The 19,934-nt window shown below is 49.3% G+C and overlaps 3 protein-coding genes across 6 annotated transcripts; 1 reads left to right on the forward strand and 2 right to left on the reverse strand.

Annotated features, from left to right (window-relative positions):
- Nucleotides 1-8: 8 nt before the first annotated feature.
- On the reverse strand, nt 9-4,086 carry LOC6525699 (integrator complex subunit 2). Its single transcript, XM_002101485.4, has 3 exons — nt 3,042-4,086; nt 1,078-2,714; nt 9-1,002 (listed from the first exon to the last, which is right to left on the reverse strand). The coding sequence occupies exons 1-3, from the start codon at nt 3,855-3,857 to the stop codon at nt 138-140; spliced, it is 3,318 nt and encodes a 1,105-aa protein (XP_002101521.1). The 5' UTR covers nt 3,858-4,086; the 3' UTR covers nt 9-137.
- A 569-nt stretch (nt 4,087-4,655) lies between these two features.
- LOC6525700 (spectrin beta chain) lies at nt 4,656-16,662 on the forward strand. Of its 4 annotated transcripts, none has more exons than XM_015190942.3 (8): nt 4,658-4,820; nt 8,219-14,475; nt 14,544-14,740; nt 14,811-14,979; nt 15,364-15,414; nt 15,573-15,679; nt 15,794-15,960; nt 16,040-16,662. In XM_015190942.3, the coding sequence occupies exons 2-8, from the start codon at nt 8,427-8,429 to the stop codon at nt 16,224-16,226; spliced, it is 6,927 nt and encodes a 2,308-aa protein (XP_015046428.1). In that variant the 5' UTR covers nt 4,658-4,820; nt 8,219-8,426; the 3' UTR covers nt 16,227-16,662. The 4 variants fall into 4 exon arrangements, with proteins under 4 accessions (XP_039226459.1, XP_015046428.1, XP_002101522.2 ...); XM_002101486.4 differs by having other exon boundaries at nt 4,658-4,816; XM_015190941.3 differs by lacking the exon at nt 15,364-15,414.
- LOC6525701 (O-acyltransferase like protein) lies at nt 16,648-19,277 on the reverse strand. Its single transcript, XM_002101487.4, has 4 exons — nt 18,857-19,277; nt 18,024-18,747; nt 17,022-17,955; nt 16,648-16,957 (listed from the first exon to the last, which is right to left on the reverse strand). The coding sequence occupies exons 1-4, from the start codon at nt 19,047-19,049 to the stop codon at nt 16,817-16,819; spliced, it is 1,992 nt and encodes a 663-aa protein (XP_002101523.1). The 5' UTR covers nt 19,050-19,277; the 3' UTR covers nt 16,648-16,816.
- Between the last annotated feature and the right edge of the window lie 657 nt (nt 19,278-19,934).

The raw sequence follows: 19,934 nt of genomic DNA on the forward strand, positions 1-19,934 counted from the left end.
GATAGAAATGGTTTTGCAATTAATGTTTATTCTGGTCAATGTTGTTATAAATTTTACAAGCACTATTATATTCAGCCGGGTGGCGGGGGAGGAGGGGTTGCTTACGATTACGAAGAACAAGGCGGGATCGAATCCAACTAATACAGCTCCGATTTTTGCATGACGGCCGTGACCAGCGCCTTGAACGCGTCCTCGATCATGATGATGTGCAGCTGGGCATCCCGATACGAGCAGAGCTTGGCGCTCTCGGTGAGGGGCATTTGCATGGTGGTCACGCCCAGCGATGACTGCGAATGCAGACTGCGCCCGGTGGTCATCAGGATGTTGACGCAATCGTCGGCCAGAATGGGAAACGTTTCCACGAACCGCACCATCGCTGGCAGCACATTGCGCAGGAATTTACACTTGGCCGATGCGGTCAGCAGGGACAACGTCGTCTGGATCACATTCAGGCAGAATTTCGAGACGCCCAAACTCTTGGGTATCGAATAGTTGAGCACCAGGTGGGAGGTCAGTTCGATGGTGAAGATCTGCTTGTCCATCTCGGTGACGTTGAGGAATTCGTGAACGAAATCAATGCATATGTGCATCGATGGCACACTGGCCACAATCATGGGAATAACAGACTTTGGATACGTTTGGAAGTGCACTAGTTTCGCCAGAGAAGGTTCCGAGATGAATGCCTGATGCACATAGGTGCCAATGATGCCCTGTATCTCACGCAGCTCCAGATGCGACACCCGGTCCGATGCCTTGCTGGCCATGTACTCCAGCACCTCCAGCAGAATGTGCACGGCGGCGCTCTCCTGCGATGCAATCAGCGTGGTCCTTAGGTCCTCCCAAACCGCATCCGTCTGCACCATGCCGTTCTTGTCCAGCACCTGTTTCTGCTGCATCTGCATGTGCACATTGAGATAGGTCTTCGAGGCGGCCAGGCTGCCCTTCAGGATGCGCAGCAGGATCATCAGCAAATAAGGCGAACAGAACACGGAGCGTGGGCAACTGTTGGACAAGAGGAGTGCAGAACAATGCATATTAACAAAAACTGCATTAAGCAACAAACGGAAGCTAACTCACCTTAGCACCTCCATGGGCTCCAGAAGACTCTCGTTGGCAAAGGTCCGTCGGTTGATCGAATCCGAGCTGTTGGTAATCGCTCGCAGCGACATGATCCACAGCGTGGTGGGCAGCACGGCGTTCAGGCGCAGCCAAATATCGTTGTACAGATCCTTGATGTAACGCGGCACCGACTTGGCAAACACCATTGGTAGATGCTGCACCAGCTGTTGACCATATTGTGCCTGCGTTTCTGGAGGCATTTGGAGCAGCTGCTTGAACACACGGATGGCCAGATGCGGTTTCGTTTGAATGGCGGCCAGTGCACGATCTAGTTGCTCCGGCTTCAGTTCACGCTTGCTCACCACCACCGTGGAGTTGCCCTGCGCCAGGTTGTGCTCCTCCAACCAGTCGTCAACCATGCTGAGATGCGGATAATTGGAGATGATCAAACGCAGCAGCGGATGGAACAGCGAGAGATAGTCGTGGTGGTAGTTGTGCGCCTTCTGCAGCAGATACTTCAGTGGCAGTCCGCCCAGAAAGTTGTTGGAGTACTCCTTCTGCTTGCGGCCACCCAAAGCGCTGAGGTTCATCAGCCGCGTATCCTCGTACAACATGAGGTAGTAGATCATCAGCAGCTGGGCGGTTAGTGGACACGTCACCTCGATCTGGCTCAGCTCGTCACTTTCCGCCATTGGTGGCAGCTCCTCGGCGAAGAATGTGAGCTTGGATGTGCGAAACACGTGCAGGATTTCGGCCTCGGTGAAGGGCCGGTGCATGTGATCAATATTCACCTTTCCGGTGGGATTGGGTATTATCAGCGTGTTGACAAAGACCTCCACCAGGGCCGGCATTACCGGATGCACTGGCCTCACCGAGCTGCATATTTGCTTAAAGATCCACGACTTAATGGGCACTTTGTGCTTGAGGAATGTCCTCGATTTCAGCAGTTGATGGATGCAGTGTACCGGCAGGTAGCCCGGTATGGTGCCATTTAAATTCGGAGTGACGGGTACCCGAACCGCATGCAGCGCCACCACCTGCTCCGTGAACAGGTCCTGCGTGAAGAGCTGCTTGATTCTGTTTGTACTATTGGGCCGTATGGGTATCTTCATGGCCAGCGTGGAGCAGACCATCTCGCTGATGGCCGAGATCTGATTGCTGTGAAAGTGAATGGCCAGCAGCAGGAGCATCTCACCCAGCGAGGTGCTGGTGCCGGAGCGCTTGCAGAAGAAGGCATCCTCGCGAATCAACCACTGCAGCCACTCCACAGCCTTGTTCTCCAGGGGAATGGTGGACACCAGCGAGGGACAGGCGATGAGCATGCACAGCGCCAGCGTTACGAATCTTACGCCCGAGGGCGTCGCCTGCGGACAACTCGTGACCAGCTGCGACAGAGCATTGATCTCATCGTCATTGAACTTCAGACCACCAATGCCGCGAAGGGCACAGTACAGTCGCAACAGCACCGCGCCCTGAAGATTGAAGTCGCGCAGCTCCGCCGCATTGGTCGTCGTTTGGATCACCTTCTGCAGCAACTCCACGCGCACCAGATTCAGTGCGTCGCCCTTTCGCTTCTGACTGGAGCGTATGTAAACGGCGAACCAGGAGCGCAGATTCTGGTCATTGCCCAGCAGCAGACCCGTGAGAAAGGCGATCTGTGGGTGGAGAGGTGCAGTCAGCATTGTTATCTCATTGTTTGTAAACATTGGCATAGGTCTAAATTAGTTTAATTCGCTTTAACGAATTAGAGAGAGATAGCATTTCTCGATGCAATCTCTCGTTTCTGCTTTATGTACATTAAAGCCTAAATGAACACATGTTACAAAAATAATCAAAAATTACAAAATGATCTATTAAAAAGAAGTGTTCAAATAACATATCTTATGTAGGTTAAGTTTAAAGTAAAATGTAAAGGATATGTGGTGAATCTTTAGATCTGAACCTTCTTACACCGACTTTCTGGTTAATATTACCCTACTCACCAGATCCTCGGGATGCTTGAGCGTGAGCTTGAGCATGAACGACGGCACCTTGAGCATGTCCACGCACATGGACCTGTTGGCCAGCGCTTGAGAGGGATTCATTTCGCTGAGCCCCATTAGCAGCATCAACCGGTGCTTGCCATCGCTGCCATCCTCGTCGCAGTTGGCGATCACATGTGAGACAACGTCGCGATAGCAATCCGGAAAGTTGGCGACCAGGGCGCAGATGATGCGATGCCCGTTGGGTACATGGACAAGTGCGTCCGTTAGCTCCAGTATGTTCAGCAGGGAGGGCAGCTCGGCGAGAGCAATGCACAGGATGTCGACCACCTCCTCCAGATAGATGCCATCGTCCAGCATCTCCGAGTGGGCGGCAGGCTTCTGTTCGGAGACCTGCTGCTGCAGATTGAAGATCTCCGAGAGCACCACGCGTACCTTGCGTGCCACATCCGCCCGCTCAAAGCCCAGTGCGATGCCCGACTGCAGTCCGTACTCGTGTTGCTGTCCCTCGAAGAAGGCAGACTTCTGGCGGGCCTGCAGCTCCTTCTTCAGTTCGTTCTCCAGCTCATGGTAGTTGACCTGCAGATAGGAGACGATGCTGTTCACCACCTCGATGCCGATGAGCACGGCCAGAATCTGTTTGCGCGACTCCATCGACGATTCGGTGTTGTCCAGTGGCGAGAGCAGGCTCATCCGCACCAGCGAAGGCAGAACGGGCCGAATCTCTGCCTCCGGATAGCTGGCCAGCAGGGTGATGTCCAGATTCTGCATGGCGCAGAAAACGCGCGGCGACACATCGTACATCTTCACCGGCATCTTGTCCTCGTCGTCGTCGTTTCGTCTCAACTTGTTGCACCCGGCAATGCTCGTCTGCTCGGTTGTCCCGCTCCTTTGGCCTGGCCGGCGGGGTGTCCGTGCTGGAGATGCCGGTGCGGGTCTGCTTTAATCTCAGCGAGCGGTAGGTGGGCCAGGGAATGCCGGAGAATCCGAGAATCCAATGCGATCCGCATCCAAAAAATCAACACACGTCAGTGTGGCCAGTCGGAGAGGCTATAAAAATACCAGCAATAACCTCACTTAGTTTATTTTCATAAATACTATAAAAGGAAGTTATGGTATCGAAGAGATGAGCAGCTAAAGAAAAATATTTATGATTATTGCAAAAGCTTTACAACTACTTTAATTGATTTATTAAACTCTTTGTAACTCTTTGTAATTTAAATCAAATAGGTATGCTTTGTGAAGAATGATTAAATAGTTTTGTAATTACAAATACAATTAGCATTTAGTTTTCTACCTCTTAATTGCACTTAATACGTAAATATTGTGCTCCTATTATTATCAATACGATCTATTTTCTCCCTCAAAGCCAACATTTTAAGAAACAAAACCATATTGGCATATTACGTAAACTCCTTCATTTGTTTATTTAATGTGAGGTATATAAATTATATTACTATATTCAGCAATAATGTAAGTTAATAACATATAAAGCTTTTGGGCTTTACAGTTTTGGCTACTTTATAGCCAAATCATTCGCTAGCTGCCGCGCGGCACGGTCACACTGCGCAGTAGGTGTTTTTTAGCGCCTTCTCGCGCTGGTTCACTTCGTTCACTCGTTCGCAACGCGATGTTTTGAATACATACATTTTTTCCATTCTCGCCAAGTGAAGTTCATCCGCCAGACCGAAGATTTTTAGTCGAACGTGCTAAATCTATGAAATTAACTGTGTTTTATGAATCAATTAGGGCGAGCGGAGCTGCAAAATTATCGAGTAGGTAAGTGAAAGTCGCCGCAGTGCAGTGAAAACGGCGCGAAATGCGAATTGCAAGCGGTCAAACGGGGAAAATGTGAAATAGACCAACGCCCAAGTGAATAGGCCACGAAACAGGAGCCACCAATAAAAGGCAGAAGTGGCAAAAGAGAGCAAAAAGTATCTTACTCTTGCTGTGCGAGTGTGTGTGTGTGTTTTTGGTTTGGGAATGAGAAGTGTGCTAAAATATGAAAACCAAGTGATTTTTCGCTACATCTCAACGTACATAATAAAAACATCATCGATTAAAATTGCCTGCTAACTCATATATTTTGACGCTGTCGCCGTCGCTGCCGGCGTCGCTGCCTCTGCCTCCGATGATGACATCATTCGGTTTTTGGTGAGAGCGCGTAGCGTGCGTGAGTTTGTGTGTGTGCTTGTTCGAGTAATCGAATTGGACGAGTGTTGTTCGCATTTTTTTTTGTATTTTTTAATTTACTTGGTGTAAATGTGCCTCAATGGTAGGGCCAAAACTCTGAGCTGTGAATTAAAACCATGAAAAACACGGTGCTGTGCAAAAAAGAAGCGCAAGCCTTAAGTAACGTTTGCGTCAGTTGTTCCGTTGGTGATAAAAAATGAAGAACACGGCTATCGCCTAATCGGAGATATATATATACATATGTATCATACATTGAGGTTATTCGTGTGTTTGTGAGTTTTTATGAAATACAAGCGGTGCGCTCTTTTTTCTTCCCCATAGATACGCATACGCCTATGCACTTGGCTGAAATACAGTTACGTGCTCACCAACACATCGGCTAAAAATAACACACACTCCCCATTTCCCATTTCCCTTGCAACCCCACCCACCCGCCATTTCACCTCCCCTCAGAGGTCACGAGTTGAAGTTTCTTTACGAAATTACGAAGAAGTTAAAAGACACAAATATACAGAGCTGCACTTGCCCAATGTTTGTTTGTTTGTGGGTTTGTTTGTGTTTCACCTTGTCGCTGCTGTTCTTGCCTTGTTGTTGTTTATGACAAATCACACACGTACAGTTGTAAACACAACACACACACACACACCCTCAACCGGACCCGCACCCACACCTACAAACATACAGGCATTCAATCAAATGATCGCCGAAAACTCATTAACTTGCTCATAAATGGCAGGGAAAACTGGTTTTTCCTTAGCGAAGACTCAACTTTGGTGGTGGTTTCATTTCCAAGTTTCCAAAGTTGAACTCTTGGCCTGTTTAATTGAACTCGCAGTTGCACACACGCCCCGCTCTCTTTTGCTCTCTCTATTTCTTCCGTTCTCACTGTGTCTCTCTCTGTGATGAACTCACACTGGAAACTAGAGGATCGGATCGGCCATCATAATTAAGTCTAGAAAGCACCAACAATTTGAAAGGGGGAGGTGGGGTGGGTGAGGTGTGTAAGCGGGAGAGAGCTAGCCCGTGAGAGCGACTTGTGCAGTTTCCACCCCTCTATCCCTTGCTCGCTCCCACTTCCAGCACTCCCACTCCAACTGCACCACCTTCCAGATACAGATATATAGATACAATAGCACACTCTCTCTCTCTCTCTGTCATTCTACCCATCTCTGCCGCTCCAGTTTTGTTGTTGCTCGCTCTCGCTCTCTCAAAGTTTTAAGCTTCGTTTTAATAAAAATATTACGTAATACTAAGATAGAAGCTGCTGCGCGCGTGTGCGTGTGTGCTGATTTTGCTTTTGTTTGTTTTAACAATTCCCGCTCGCACTATGGTTCTTGTTGTTCTTTTCACTGGGTGTTGTTGTTGCGGTGCTCTCATAAAATTAGTACAAATGAAATCAGCAGCTTAGTTAATTGTGTAAGCGGAAAGAGGAAGAGCGAAGTGTGGAGGAGGACGATAACGAAGCGATGGGAAAAAGTTATGTTTGCTGCTTTTGCAGTCGTGTGCGTAGAAGGGAATGACCCCGGCACCTGTGCAAAAGCGAACGGGAATAAAGGTCAAAGGACATTAGCACAAAAACCCACTGGTATACAGAATAAAAGGGGCTTGATTCAATCAGTGATTCTATTTTTGACCTAGGTCGGCAAGCTTATATTACTTAATTCAATAAATGAATGAGGCAATTCAGTGAATAATTCAATGCTTGTCTTACAAGTAATTTAAAAAATATCATCATATTGATTATTCATGCATTAAATATATTAAATATAAACATCTACGTACTTAAAATAGATACTTATGAAGAAATACCACTTTCAATACAAATTAAAAGAAAAAATCATTTAAATTTGGGAAGATGTTGAATTCTGTATTAATAACTGTGTTCTCCTAATTTGTAATGTGAAAGCCGGGGAGAAAGTGCGCAATAAACCAAAAAAAAAAAAACTATCAAGTGGAAAAAGTACAGCCCAAGTACTTCGCCCATTTTCATTGCAGTCCAAAAGCTTGCAAAAGTGTGAAAAACGCTGCGATGTGTGAAACCGAATGGATTTTCGAGGGCCAGCCAACTGGCGTGTGAATAGGTCATAATTTCAAATCGTCGGCTACGTCGATAAAAAACAAGTGAAATACCAGTATACAAGCCCATGTAAATGAGTGATAGACATACGGACACACGTAAAACAAAAAGCTCGCCGATGGAAAAATGGAAACTGAATGGGCCCAGCATGAATATGATTTATGAAAATGTGAAATGTGTGATGTGTGCTCACAGTCGAGGTCATAAAGATAGCAGCGAACTTTAGTAATCGAGCTGAAATTTTTTATTTATTTACTACTGATATTTGACGATTATTTATTGATATTCCCTATCGTTTTTACTATTTAATTTCAAAAATGAACAAGAAATAGTTATATGCAATGGTTAGAGTAAACTATTTGTCAATGAATGGGCAATTAAATAACAATTAAATACAGTAACCTATGGTGCATTTACATGGATGACACCCCTAAATGAATGAAGCCCGCATGTAAAGCAAACCCTCAGTAATTAGCTACTTGTTATGTGGATACAGTATACACATATATGTACATATGTACCTATATCTTTTTTACCCCACACATCGTCTGCTATATAATTTTTTTGTCTGCCGTTTCGATGGTTTTTGTGAATTGAATTTCCTGCAATTTCACGGTTTTGCCATTCGAATCCGGCTGGGGGAGGTCCGCCCCAGTTTTATGTATTCTCTTTTTTTTTCTTTTTTTTTTTTGGCCAGAGAGTGATGTAATCGCTTTAAGTCATAGTGACAATTACGATCGGACATTCTAGTGGTGACCCCGGCGACCCGCGTGACGCCATGCCATCCCGCCATGGCAGCCCAAACCCAAACCCAAACTCAAAATGAAAACGAAAACTGACATACATAAATGAATCACCAGCCGCTGCTGACAATTATCTAACCGATTTTCCCACCGCCTTTTTCCAGTGATTCTCTTCTGAAGGCAACACATTCGGTTTGGACTTGAAAGGATAAACTTAGCGGAACGACGAACGGAGGAGTGGCGAGCTCCCTTTAAACGAAACGACAAAACCCAAAAACACTTGACACTCTATACACTATACACTATAAACAAGCAGCTATCAACTAACTAAATTAAGCACGAAACCACTGTGGAAACCGTAGATCCCCAGCCATGACGACGGACATTTCGATTGTTCGCTGGGATCCCAGCCAGGGTCCTGGCAACGAGTACATCGATGAGTACGAGTACGATGGCGGCAACTCCAGTTCCCGACTGTTCGAGCGGTCCAGGATCAAGGCTCTGGCCGAGGAGCGTGAGAGTGTGCAAAAGAAGACATTCACCAAGTGGGTGAACTCGCATCTGTGCCGGGTCAACTGCCGCATTGCCGATCTCTATGTGGATATGCGGGATGGCAAGCACCTGATCAAACTGCTGGAGGTCCTCTCCGGCGAGCGACTGCCCAAGCCCACCAAGGGCAAGATGCGTATCCACTGCCTGGAGAACGTGGACAAGGCGCTGCAGTTCTTGCGCGAACAGCGCGTCCATCTGGAGAATATTGGCTCCCATGACATAGTCGATGGCAATGCTTCCCTCAATTTGGGCCTGATTTGGACCATCATCCTGCGCTTCCAGATCCAGGACATCACCATCGAGGAGGTGGACAACAAGGAGACCAAGTCGGCCAAGGACGCCCTGCTGCTCTGGTGCCAGATGAAGACTGCCGGCTATCACAATGTGAACGTGCGCAACTTCACCACCTCGTGGCGCGATGGCCTGGCCTTCAATGCCATCATCCACAAACACCGTCCGGATTTGGTTCAGTTCGAGAAGCTCTCGAAGACGAACGCCATCCACAACCTGAACAATGCCTTTGACGTGGCCGAGGACAAACTTGGCCTGGCCAAGCTCCTCGATGCCGAGGATGTGTTCGTCGAGCATCCGGATGAGAAGTCCATTATCACCTACGTGGTCACCTACTATCACTACTTCAGCAAACTCAAGCAGGAGACGGTGCAGGGCAAGCGTATCGGCAAGGTGGTTGGCATTGCCATGGAGAACGACAAAATGGTTCACGACTACGAGCACTTCACCAGTGATCTGCTCAAGTGGATCGAAACGACCATCCAGTCGCTGGGCGAGCGGGAGTTCGAAAACTCGCTGGCCGGCGTCCAAGGGCAATTGGCCCAGTTCTCCAACTACCGCACCATCGAGAAGCCGCCCAAGTTCGTTGAAAAGGGCAACCTGGAGGTGCTCCTGTTCACCCTGCAGTCCAAGATGCGGGCCAACAACCAGAAGCCCTACACACCCAAAGAGGGCAAGATGATTTCGGACATCAACAAGGCCTGGGAGCGATTGGAGAAGGCGGAACACGAACGCGAATTGGCCCTGCGCGAGGAGCTCATCCGACAGGAGAAGCTGGAGCAGCTAGCCGCTCGCTTCGACCGCAAGGCGTCCATGCGTGAGACCTGGTTGTCGGAGAATCAACGTCTGGTCAGCCAGGATAACTTCGGCTTCGATCTGGCGGCCGTTGAGGCGGCGGCCAAGAAGCACGAGGCCATCGAAACCGACATCTTCGCCTACGAGGAGCGTGTCCAGGCCGTGGTTGCCGTTTGCGATGAACTGGAATCGGAGCGTTATCACGATGTGAAGCGCATCCTGCTGCGCAAGGACAACGTTATGCGCTTGTGGACCTATCTGCTGGAGCTCCTGAGAGCGCGCCGCATGCGCCTGGAGATCTCGCTGCAACTGCAACAGAACTTCCAGGAGATGCTTTATATCCTCGACAACATGGAGGAGATCAAGCAGCTGCTGATGACCGACGACTACGGCAAGCATTTGATGGGCGTCGAGGATCTGCTGCAGAAGCACTCACTTGTCGAGGCCGATATCAATATCCTGGGCGAGCGCGTCAAGGTAGTGGTTCAGAACTCGCAGAAGTTCTTGAGCGACGACCCAGAGTCGTACAAACCCTGCGATCCCGAGATCATTGTGTCGCGCGTCCAGCAACTGGAGGATGCCTACGCAGAGTTGGTCCGTTTGGCCGTGGAACGTCGCAGCCGACTGGAGGAGAGCCGCAAACTCTGGCAGTTCTACTGGGACACCGCCGACGAGGAGAACTGGATCAAGGAGAAGGAACAGATCGTCTCCACCGACGAGGTGGGTCATGATCTGACCACCGTCAATCTGATGCTCAGCAAGCACAAGGCCCTCGAGTCGGAGATCACGTCGCACGATCCCCAGCTGCAGAATGTGGCCAAGGTCGGGTCGGAGCTGATCACCGAGGGTCACTTTGGTGCCGATCGCATCAAGGATCGATTGAAGGAGATCCTCAACAAGTGGGACCACCTTTTGGACCTCACCAAGTATCGCCGTCAGCGCTTGGAGAACGCCGTCGAGTACTTCCAGCTGTTTGCCGATGCCGATGATGTGGACAACTGGATGTTGGACACCCTGCGCATTGTTTCCAGCGAGGACGTTGGTCGCGACGAGGCCAACGTACAGTCCCTCCTAAAGAAGCACAAGGACGTGGCCGACGAGTTGAAGAACTACGCCGAAGTGATCGATGCCCTGCACAAACAGGCGGAGAGCCTAAAGCTTAACGAGGCGGAAAAGGCCAATGTGGACAAGCGCCTGGAGTCGATCGACAACCGGTACAAGGAGCTCACCGAGCTGGCCAAACTGCGCAAGCAGCGACTGCTCGACGCGCTCAGCCTGTACAAGCTGATGTCCGAAGCGGATGGCGTGGAGCAATGGATCAAGGAGAAGACAAAGATGCTGGACACGATGACTCCTGGCAAGGACATCGAGGATGTGGAGATCATGAAGCACCGCTTCGAGGGTTTCGACAAGGAAATGAACGCCAATGCCTCGCGCGTCGCCGTGGTTAATCAACTGGCCCGCCAGTTGCTCCACGTCGAGCATCCCAACTCCGATGAGATACTGGAGAGGCAGAACCACCTCAACCAGGAGTGGTCTACCCTGCGGGAGAAGGCCGAGGCCAAGATGGATGATCTGAAGTCCGCTCATGGCGTCCAGACCTTCTACATTGAGTGCCGCGAGACCATTTCGTGGATTGAGGACAAGAAGCGCATCCTCACCGAAACCGACAGCCTGGAGATGGATCTGACCGGTGTGATGACCCTGCAGCGTCGCCTCAGCGGCATGGACCGCGATTTGGCCGCCATTCAGGCCAAGCTCTCGAGCTTGGAACGCGAGGCCAACAGCATCGAGGATGAGCATCCTGAGGAGGCCAAGATCATCCGCGAGCGCATTGCCCAGATCGAGTTGATTTGGGAGCAGCTCACCCAGATGCTCAAGGAGCGCGATTCGAAACTGGAGGAGGCCGGCGATCTGCATCGCTTCCTGCGCGATCTCGATCACTTCCAGACTTGGTTGACCAAGACCCAGACAGACGTCGCTTCCGAGGATACTCCCACTTCCCTGCCGGAGGCTGAGAAGCTTCTAAATCAACATCAATCGATCCGCGAGGAGATTGACAACTACACTGAGGACTACAAGAACATGATGGAGTACGGCGAGCAGCTGACCTCCGAGGGAAGCACCTCAGACGATCCGCAGTACATGTTCCTGAGGGAGCGCCTGAACGCCCTGAAGGATGGCTGGGAGGAGCTGCACCAGATGTGGGAGAACAGGCAGGTGCTGTTGTCGCAGAGCTTGGACCAGCAGCTGTTCAACCGCGATGCCCGCCAGACGGAGGTGTTGCTCAGCCAGCAGGAGCACTTCCTCAGCAAGGACGATACCCCAGTCAACCTGGAGCAGGCTGAGAACCAGCTGAAGCGCCACGAGGCCTTCCTCACAACCATGGAGGCCAACGACGACAAGATCAACACCCTGCTGCAGGTGGCCGACACCCTGGTGGAGAAGGATCACTTCGATGCGGACAAGATTGGCAAGCGTGCGGAGAACATTACCGGACGTCGGGATGACAACCGTCAGCGTGCTCTGGACCAACACGAGAAGCTCAAGAATCAGGTGAAACTGCACGAGTTCCTGCAGGATCTCGAGGAGCTGGCCGAGTGGGTGCAGGAGAAGTACGCCACCTCACAGGACGAGTCGTACAGGAGCGCAAAGACCATCCACTCCAAGTGGACGCGCCATCAGGCCTTCGAGGCGGAGATTGCCGCCAACAAGGAGCGTCTATTCGAGGCAGAGAAGTCCGCCCAGGAGCTGTCCAAGGAGAAGCCCGAGTTCAAGGACGTCATCGAGCCCAAGCTTAAGGAGCTGGCCAAGCAGTTCGACGACCTGGAGGTGCACACCAAGGAAAAGGGCGCCATGCTGTTCGACGCCAACCGCGAGGTGCTTGTCCAGCAGACATGCGACGACATCGACTCCTACATCACCGACCTGGAGAAGCAGATTGTCAGCGGAGACACTGCCAACGATCTGACATCCGTGAACATCCTGATGCAGAAGCAGCAGGTTATCCAGACCCAGATGGCGGTGAAGGCTCGCCAAGTGGAGGAGATCGACAAGCAGACCGAATACCTCCAGAAGACTGTGCCCGAGGAGAAGATCGAACCGATTGTGGTGAAGAAGACGGCCGTGCTCGAGCGCTTCGAAAAGATCAAGGCGCCGCTCCTGGAGCGCCAAAAGGCGTTGGAGAAGAAGAAGGAGGCCTTCCAGTTCTGTCGCGATGTCGAGGACGAGAAGCTCTGGATCGACGAGAAGCTGCCGGTAGCCAACTCACCAGATTACGGCAACTCCCTGTTCAACGTGCATGTGCTGAAGAAGAAGAACCAGTCGCTGGCCACAGAGATCGACAACCACGAGCCGCGCATCAATGCCATCTGCAACAATGGCCGCAAGCTGATCGACGAGGGCCACGAGGATGCCAAGAAGTTCGAGGCACTGATCAGCGATCTGACTCAGAAGTGGCAGGAGCTTAAGGACGCCATCGAGAACCGACGGAAGCATCTGCTGGAGTCGGAGAAGGTGCAGCAGTACTTCTTCGATGCCCAGGAGGCGGAGTCCTGGATGAGCGAGCAGGAGCTCTACATGATGGTCGAGGATCGCGGCAAGGACGAGATCAGTGCCCAGAACCTGATGAAGAAGCACGAAAACCTAGAGCAATCCGTGGAGGACTACGCCAACACCATTCGCCAGTTGGGCGAGGTGGCGCGTCAGTTCAGCGGGGATGACATCTCCTCCGGCGATGCCGTGGCCGTCAAGCAATCGCAGCTGGATAAGCTCTATGCTGGACTCAAGGATCTGGCTGGCGAGAGGAGGGCTCGCCTCAACGAGGCTCTGCAGCTGTTCATGCTGAGCCGCGAGGTCGACGATCTGGAGCAATGGATCACCGATCGCGAGGTTGTGGCCGGTTCCCAGGAACTGGGCCAGGACTTTGATCACGTCACCCTGCTGTCGGAGCGCTTCAATGAGTTTGCCCGTGACACGGAAGCCGTTGGCGGCGAGCGAGTGGCCAAGGTGAACGGCATTGCCGATAATCTCATCCAGGCCGGACACTCTGATTCCGCCACCATTGCCGAATGGAAGGACAACCTCAACGAATCGTGGCAGGATCTGCTGGAGCTGATCGAGACCCGCACCCAGATGCTGGCCGCTTCCCGGGAGCTGCACAAATTCTTCCACGACTGCAAGGATGTGTTGGGTCGCATCCTGGAGAAGCAGCACGGTGTGTCCGATGAACTGGGACGCGATGCCGGCTCCGTGTCGACGCTGCAGCGCAAGCACTACAACTTCCTGCAAGACCTCACCACCCTATACTCACAAGTGCAGCAGATTCAGGAAGAGTCTGCCAAGCTGCAGGACGCCTATGCTGGTGACAAGGCCAAGGAGATCACCAATCGGGAACAGGAGGTGCTCCATGCCTGGGACAATCTTCAGGCGATGTGCGATGCCCGCAAACAGAAACTGGCCGACACCGGCGACTTATTCCGCTTCTTTAACATGGTGCGCATCCTGATGATCTGGATGGAGGACCTCGTCCGCCAAATGAACACGTCAGAGAAGCCGCGCGACGTGTCCGGCGTGGAGCTGCTGATGAACAACCACCAGAGCCTTAAGGCCGAGATCGACACACGGGAGGACAACTTCGGTGCGTGCATCTCGCTGGGCAAGGAGCTGCTCACCCGCAACCACTACGCCTCCGCTGACATCAAGGATCGCCTGATGACGCTGAGCAATAGCCGCAATGCCCTGCTTCGCCGCTGGGAGGAGCGCTGGGAGAATCTCCAGCTGAGTGAGTAAAACTCTATATTCGAAAGGTACGCCCTTGGTAATAACCAATTTTCCATTGATTTCTTATAGTCCTGGAGGTGTACCAGTTCGCCAGAGACGCTGCCGTGGCCGAGGCCTGGCTGATCGCCCAGGAGCCTTACCTGCTCTCCTCGGAGCTGGGCCACACAATCGACGAGGTCGAGAACCTGATTAAGAAGCACGAGGCCTTTGAAAAGTCTGCCGCCGCCCAAGAGGAGCGCTTCAGTGCTCTTGAGCGTTTGACAACAGTGAGTGCTTGCTTGCGAATATATTTTTGAGGATAACCCATAACATTTAAACGTTCATTTTCGCTTTCAGTTTGAGCTTAAGGAAATGAAGAGGCGCCAGGAGCTGGCGGAGGAGGCGGAGCGACAACGCATCAAGGAGGAGCAGGAGGCCAAGGCCGCCTCAGAGGCGGCGGAACAGGCCAAACGAGAGGCTGAGCGACGCGACGACGTGGATGTTGGAGCCTCGCACGACGATTCAGGTATGAAGTATAAACTGTTACGTGGTATATATAGGATTGTTGAAAATAATACAGCAATATACACATTATTAATATAACAATAGCATTCAACATTTGTTGAATACAGCTCAAACATTTTATGTGTTTATTTTCAACAATACTGTATCATAGTCCTGTTGTCCTTTGCCATATCCACATCCAAATCCATATCCTCATCCACATCCATCCCAGCCGCAGTGTCAAGATCCCAGTCAAGATAGCACTCAAGATCCTGCTGCAAATCTCGTCTAACCAAAATCTCTCTTAACGTTTTCTGTCATTCAATCATGCCTACTTAACCAAACTCAAACCAATCTCATCTTGCCACGGATTAACCAACTAACCAATCAACTTAAACCCATGAAGCGGCCAAAGACACGGCCGTCGAGTTCGAGCGCGTTGTCGAGATCCAAACAGGTATAAAGCATCATTATCTAGGCGCAGATCCATGGCCTTTCGCATCTATGTGATCCCATGGAACTTATTCATTTCGCTTGCGTTTATTTAATGTTAATGTTGAAAAAACCCCCTGGCAATGAAACCATAAACTAATAAATTTCTTGTCTGTTTCCTAGAACGAGGTGCAACCCCCGGCGCCGGCGAGGGTCACGAAGGCTATGTGACACGAAAACACGAGTGGGACTCGACCACCAAAAAGGCCTCCAACCGATCTTGGGACAAGGTAAGCTCATTTCCATTTAACTAATGGATATAAAAGCATTTTGCAAGAATGCTTAAAGCAGTTCAACATTAAAATGTTTGCAATTATCACCCATAAACCTTTTTTGTTGCTCAGGTATACATGGCTGCCAGGGCCGGACGCATTTCTTTCTACAAAGATCAGAAGGGTTATAAGAGTAATCCCGAATTGACCTTCCGCGGTGAGCCCAGCTACGATCTGCAAAACGCTGCCATTGAAATTGCCAGTGATTACACCAAGAAGAAGCACGTTCTGCGAGTCAAGTGAGTAGCAAAAATATTATCCATATTGTGTATACCCATTTACTTATTTGGATATATTTTATATATTATCTTTATACAGGCTCGCCAACGGAGCCTTATTCTTGCTGCAGGCCCATGACGACACCGAGATGTCCCAGTGGGTGACCTCCCTGAAAGCCCAGAGCGATTCGACAGCGGTGGCCGCCAGCAGATCCCAGACTCTGCCCGCCACCTCACAAAAGGACGAACCAAAGCGCAGATCGTTTTTTACTTTAAAGAAAAAGTAAACTAACAGCCGTAACGCAACCATAAGCAAGAGCAGCTAATTAAAACAAATAACAAATAATATGATGACAAATGATATAATACAAAATACAAAACGACAACAAATTATACAGCAAAAATTAAGAAGAAGCAAATATATATTTTTTTTTCATATATTTAAACTTATTTCGTAATGAGAAAAAAACAAAAAAACCGACAAAAACTTGCAAGAGAAGAAGAACGAGCAAAACGTAAACAATTATTATGCTTATCAAATTTGCACGATAAATACTGCTATTATGATTAAACGTATGTATCTTATTTATTTAAACAAATACAAAGTAATATAAAGATAAAAAAAAAATACAAAAAACATACAAAAAATTTGAGGAAACCAACTCGTGTATGCATTTCAATGTATTCGATAAATAAACGAAATATTCCTTTAAAGTACACCAATTGCCGGCGAATTGATCAATTACCGCTATCGCTTATTGATTTTGGCAATCGAAGTGCAATTTATTGTGAAGGTTTCTTGATTGCTATTTTTAAATGAATTAAGTTTGAAATTCCGGCAAAATATTCGTCGGATTTGGGTATGATCTACTGGTATCTATTGGCTCTTTTTTGTTGGAATAGTGGATCTAGACTTAATTATCAGACTGATCAGCCGATTGAAGGGAATCTCGAAGAACACCGTCATTACGATGGCCAAAAGGTAGCACACCACCGAACAGGAGATGGTCAGCATTATCTAGAAGCAAAAGAATAGTGCATTAATTATATAGATCGCAATAAACATAGTTATATGAACTCACTATCATGGTGTTGTCCGGTTTAACATCATTGTTGAAGGAGTGGTAGAAGTACATGATGACAATGGGATTCAGCAGGTAGATGGCGTAGGTGAACTTGCTGATCCGCTGCACCAGCTCCGACTGCAGGAGCGCCAGCAGCCAGCGCGTAGGAGCATATGAGTCGCTGTTGTCCGACTTGGTGCCGCAGATGATGAGATGGCTGGCCGATGTGGTCACCACAACTCGCAGAATGACCATGAATGTGACAATAATACTGGTGGCTGGCAGCTCATCCATGGCCACCTGACTTGTCAGCCAGCCAATGCCCACAATGGCCAACAATCTGACCCACCAATTTGGCATTACCAAATCGAAGGGAGTGCGCGTACCCTTGACGTGGGAGTAGGCATAGGAGCCACCAATTATGTAGGCGAGCATGCGGATGAACGGGCTCATGTACGACCACTCGTTGGTGTGGAATAGCTGCTCGAAATTGGAGCCCACCTCCTTGATCTCCATCATGACAATCGACAGCAAGGCGCTGAACACCAGCAGCAGATGGATTAACCACCTGACCATATTTGGGTGCTTGGTGTGCGTGAAGAGCAGCAGCATCGCCATCATGTGCAGCTGCATGTCGCAGCCCAGCGACCAGGTCCACGATCCGCACATCACCTGAATGGGAAACAGGTTCTGGATGAACAAAAAGTTGCGTACGGCGTTGCGACGGCACAGCTCGTCCTGCGGATCGGTTATATGCAAAACGGACACTTGACGCTGGTACTCGATGACGACCACACCCGTCAGTATGATCACAAATTGCAGCGGAGCCAGCCGGCAGTATCGATGGATGAACTGTCTGAGGTAGCGACGCCCGTTACCCAGGAGTCCATCGCTGGCGATATCCTTTTGCAGTTGCTCATCCTTGATGAAATTCAAAACCGTCAAGTAACCACTGCGATGGTAAAAATAGTTTCGCTTAAGTTTGTGCTTCCACCTAAGGTACTCGGATTCCATTCTCACCTGACCACAAAAAAGATCTCCACCATGCTGGGCCAGTAGGTATGCCGCATGGTCATCGACACCAGCTTGCTCAGCATCTCGACCGACTGATCCACCGAGAAGTACTTGTACCAGATCACATGGACGCCAATCAATGAGAAGGCGGTGAACACTCGCAGTCCATTGATGGGTCTATTCTCCTGGCTGGGATTAACTGGCTTCCAGGCCAGCTGCCAGTTGGCGCCCAGATCAAAGCAGGCCAGGATGCGTGAGTGTTGGCCAAGGCCAGTGGAGGCCACGAGAGTCAATAGGAAGGTCACACCAGCCACTACAAAGAGCATTTGCACAGCTCCACTATCAAAGAAATGGGATTTAAGCTCTGGTTTCTTGGCATAAGCCAACTTGGCATCCATATCCCAGCAGTGGAAGGACCCTTTCTCGGCCATCGCTCTTCGGATGAGTTGCTCCACCTCCGGGACGTCACAGGTCGTGGGCATACAGAGGCCAATGTGCAGCAGGGGATTCTCTTTGATGGTCACCTCCAGTTGCCACGGCGAATTGGATTCTATGTAGGCCACCAGATAGTGGAATTTAATGGGCGAAACTGCGCGCAGCAGGCGAAAATTGCTGGAGGTCATATCCCGGAGCATCGGCTCATTGACGGCGCGGCAGGTGAATCTGTTGCCCAGCCAGGTGCTCTGGCCCATCATAAAGTTGGAGTAGCCCTCGCCGGAGGCGTCAATAGCTAGCAATTGCATTCAGTAGCAAATATTTAAATATAAGTTATTTATTTAAATAAAAAGTTATTTTTCCGTGATTATTTGCGAGGACTTTTAAGCACCCTGCACACCTACCTTTCAGTGCCCAGGACTGCTGATCCTGCCAAGCTTTTCTCAGTTCCAACAGCTGCTCCTCACACTTGGACATTGTGGCATTTTGATGTTGAGGAACCATTTCGATGAGGTCCTTGAGCAGGGATTTTGATTCACAGTTCCCGACATCGCCGAGCACGGCGATAATTTGGATAAGTAGCAGAACGAGGAGCATGATTACGATCGGAGGATTGGGGGCAGAACACCTCAGTACTTCACGACAGACGCCGCACAACTAATTCTGTGCCGGGGATGAAGCAAAGTCTAAGCCGATCCACATAACCTCCGTTTATTTAGGGCCAAGTGATCCGTGACGCTCTTTAAGATCTGAGTAGTCGCTTTATAGTCCACATCTGTACTAAACCTGAGCTTGTTTTGTAGTTAGCACGAATGACAGCATGTTGGACTTCTCGACTGAGGTTTACCTGGTACGGGTACGGATAACCCATTTGTGTCGGAAATTACTTTTACTTTTAGGTTGTGCTTATTAATTTAAATAATGCTAGAAAGAGTAAACACTAATACTACATTGTCAAGAAATTAGGCAGTTTATTAGAAAATAATAAATATTCTGCAAATAGTAATTAAACAAAATGCACGTTCAACCAGGTAAGCAACTAGTAACGATCGTACCTCTAATATGCAAAGTTCAGACATGGTCAATAAATTGGGCAGTTTATTGGAAAATAATAAATATTTTGCAAATAGTAATTCAACAAATGCACGCTCAACAAGGTGAGCAACTAGTAACGAACGCACCTCTAATATACAAAGTTCAGAGAACCACTTCTGTAACGAACAGTAATTTTACATTCGACATTACATTGTTCCAAATTCTCTTATCCTTTTTTACATACATATGTAGTAGTCCACTTCGCATAGGAAATACATAGGTGCGCATCGTCACTACGTGAACTACCATCCGGAGGTGAGAAAGTCCAACTACTTTGGACAAAGGGCATAAAAACACGAATTAAACCCAAGATTTTCTTTATTTTGGCACTTTATTTTTATTTTAATTGCAATTTGTTTATTAATCAAAATTGTACAATAATATCGA

This window comes from Drosophila yakuba, chromosome X (assembly GCF_016746365.2).
Source record: "Drosophila yakuba strain Tai18E2 chromosome X, Prin_Dyak_Tai18E2_2.1, whole genome shotgun sequence".
Taxonomy (NCBI): domain Eukaryota; kingdom Metazoa; phylum Arthropoda; class Insecta; order Diptera; family Drosophilidae; genus Drosophila; species Drosophila yakuba.

What these genes read in the sequence shown, in the direction of transcription:
- LOC6525699 (XM_002101485.4), bottom strand. Translation starts at nt 3,857, where the DNA reads ATGCCGGTGAAGATGTACGATGTGTCGCCGCGCGTTTTCTGCGCCATG. An exon ending in TCAAGCATCCCGAGGATCTG is followed by an intron (nt 2,715 to 3,041) that starts GTGAGTAGGGTA and finishes CTCCACCCACAG; the next exon opens with ATCGCCTTTCTCACGGGTCT. An exon ending in GAGCCCATGGAGGTGCTAAG is followed by an intron (nt 1,003 to 1,077) that starts GTGAGTTAGCTT and finishes CTTGTCCAACAG; the next exon opens with TTGCCCACGCTCCGTGTTCT.
- LOC6525700 (XM_015190942.3), top strand. Translation starts at nt 8,427, where the DNA reads ATGACGACGGACATTTCGATTGTTCGCTGGGATCCCAGCCAGGGTCCT. An exon ending in CTGGGAGAATCTCCAGCTGA is followed by an intron (nt 14,476 to 14,543) that starts GTGAGTAAAACT and finishes GATTTCTTATAG; the next exon opens with TCCTGGAGGTGTACCAGTTC. An exon ending in CGTTGTCGAGATCCAAACAG is followed by an intron (nt 15,415 to 15,572) that starts GTATAAAGCATC and finishes TCTGTTTCCTAG; the next exon opens with AACGAGGTGCAACCCCCGGC.
- LOC6525701 (XM_002101487.4), bottom strand. Translation starts at nt 19,049, where the DNA reads ATGCTCCTCGTTCTGCTACTTATCCAAATTATCGCCGTGCTCGGCGAT. An exon ending in GCAGTCCTGGGCACTGAAAG is followed by an intron (nt 18,748 to 18,856) that starts GTAGGTGTGCAG and finishes TGCAATTGCTAG; the next exon opens with CTATTGACGCCTCCGGCGAG. An exon ending in GAGATCTTTTTTGTGGTCAG is followed by an intron (nt 17,956 to 18,023) that starts GTGAGAATGGAA and finishes TTACCATCGCAG; the next exon opens with TGGTTACTTGACGGTTTTGA.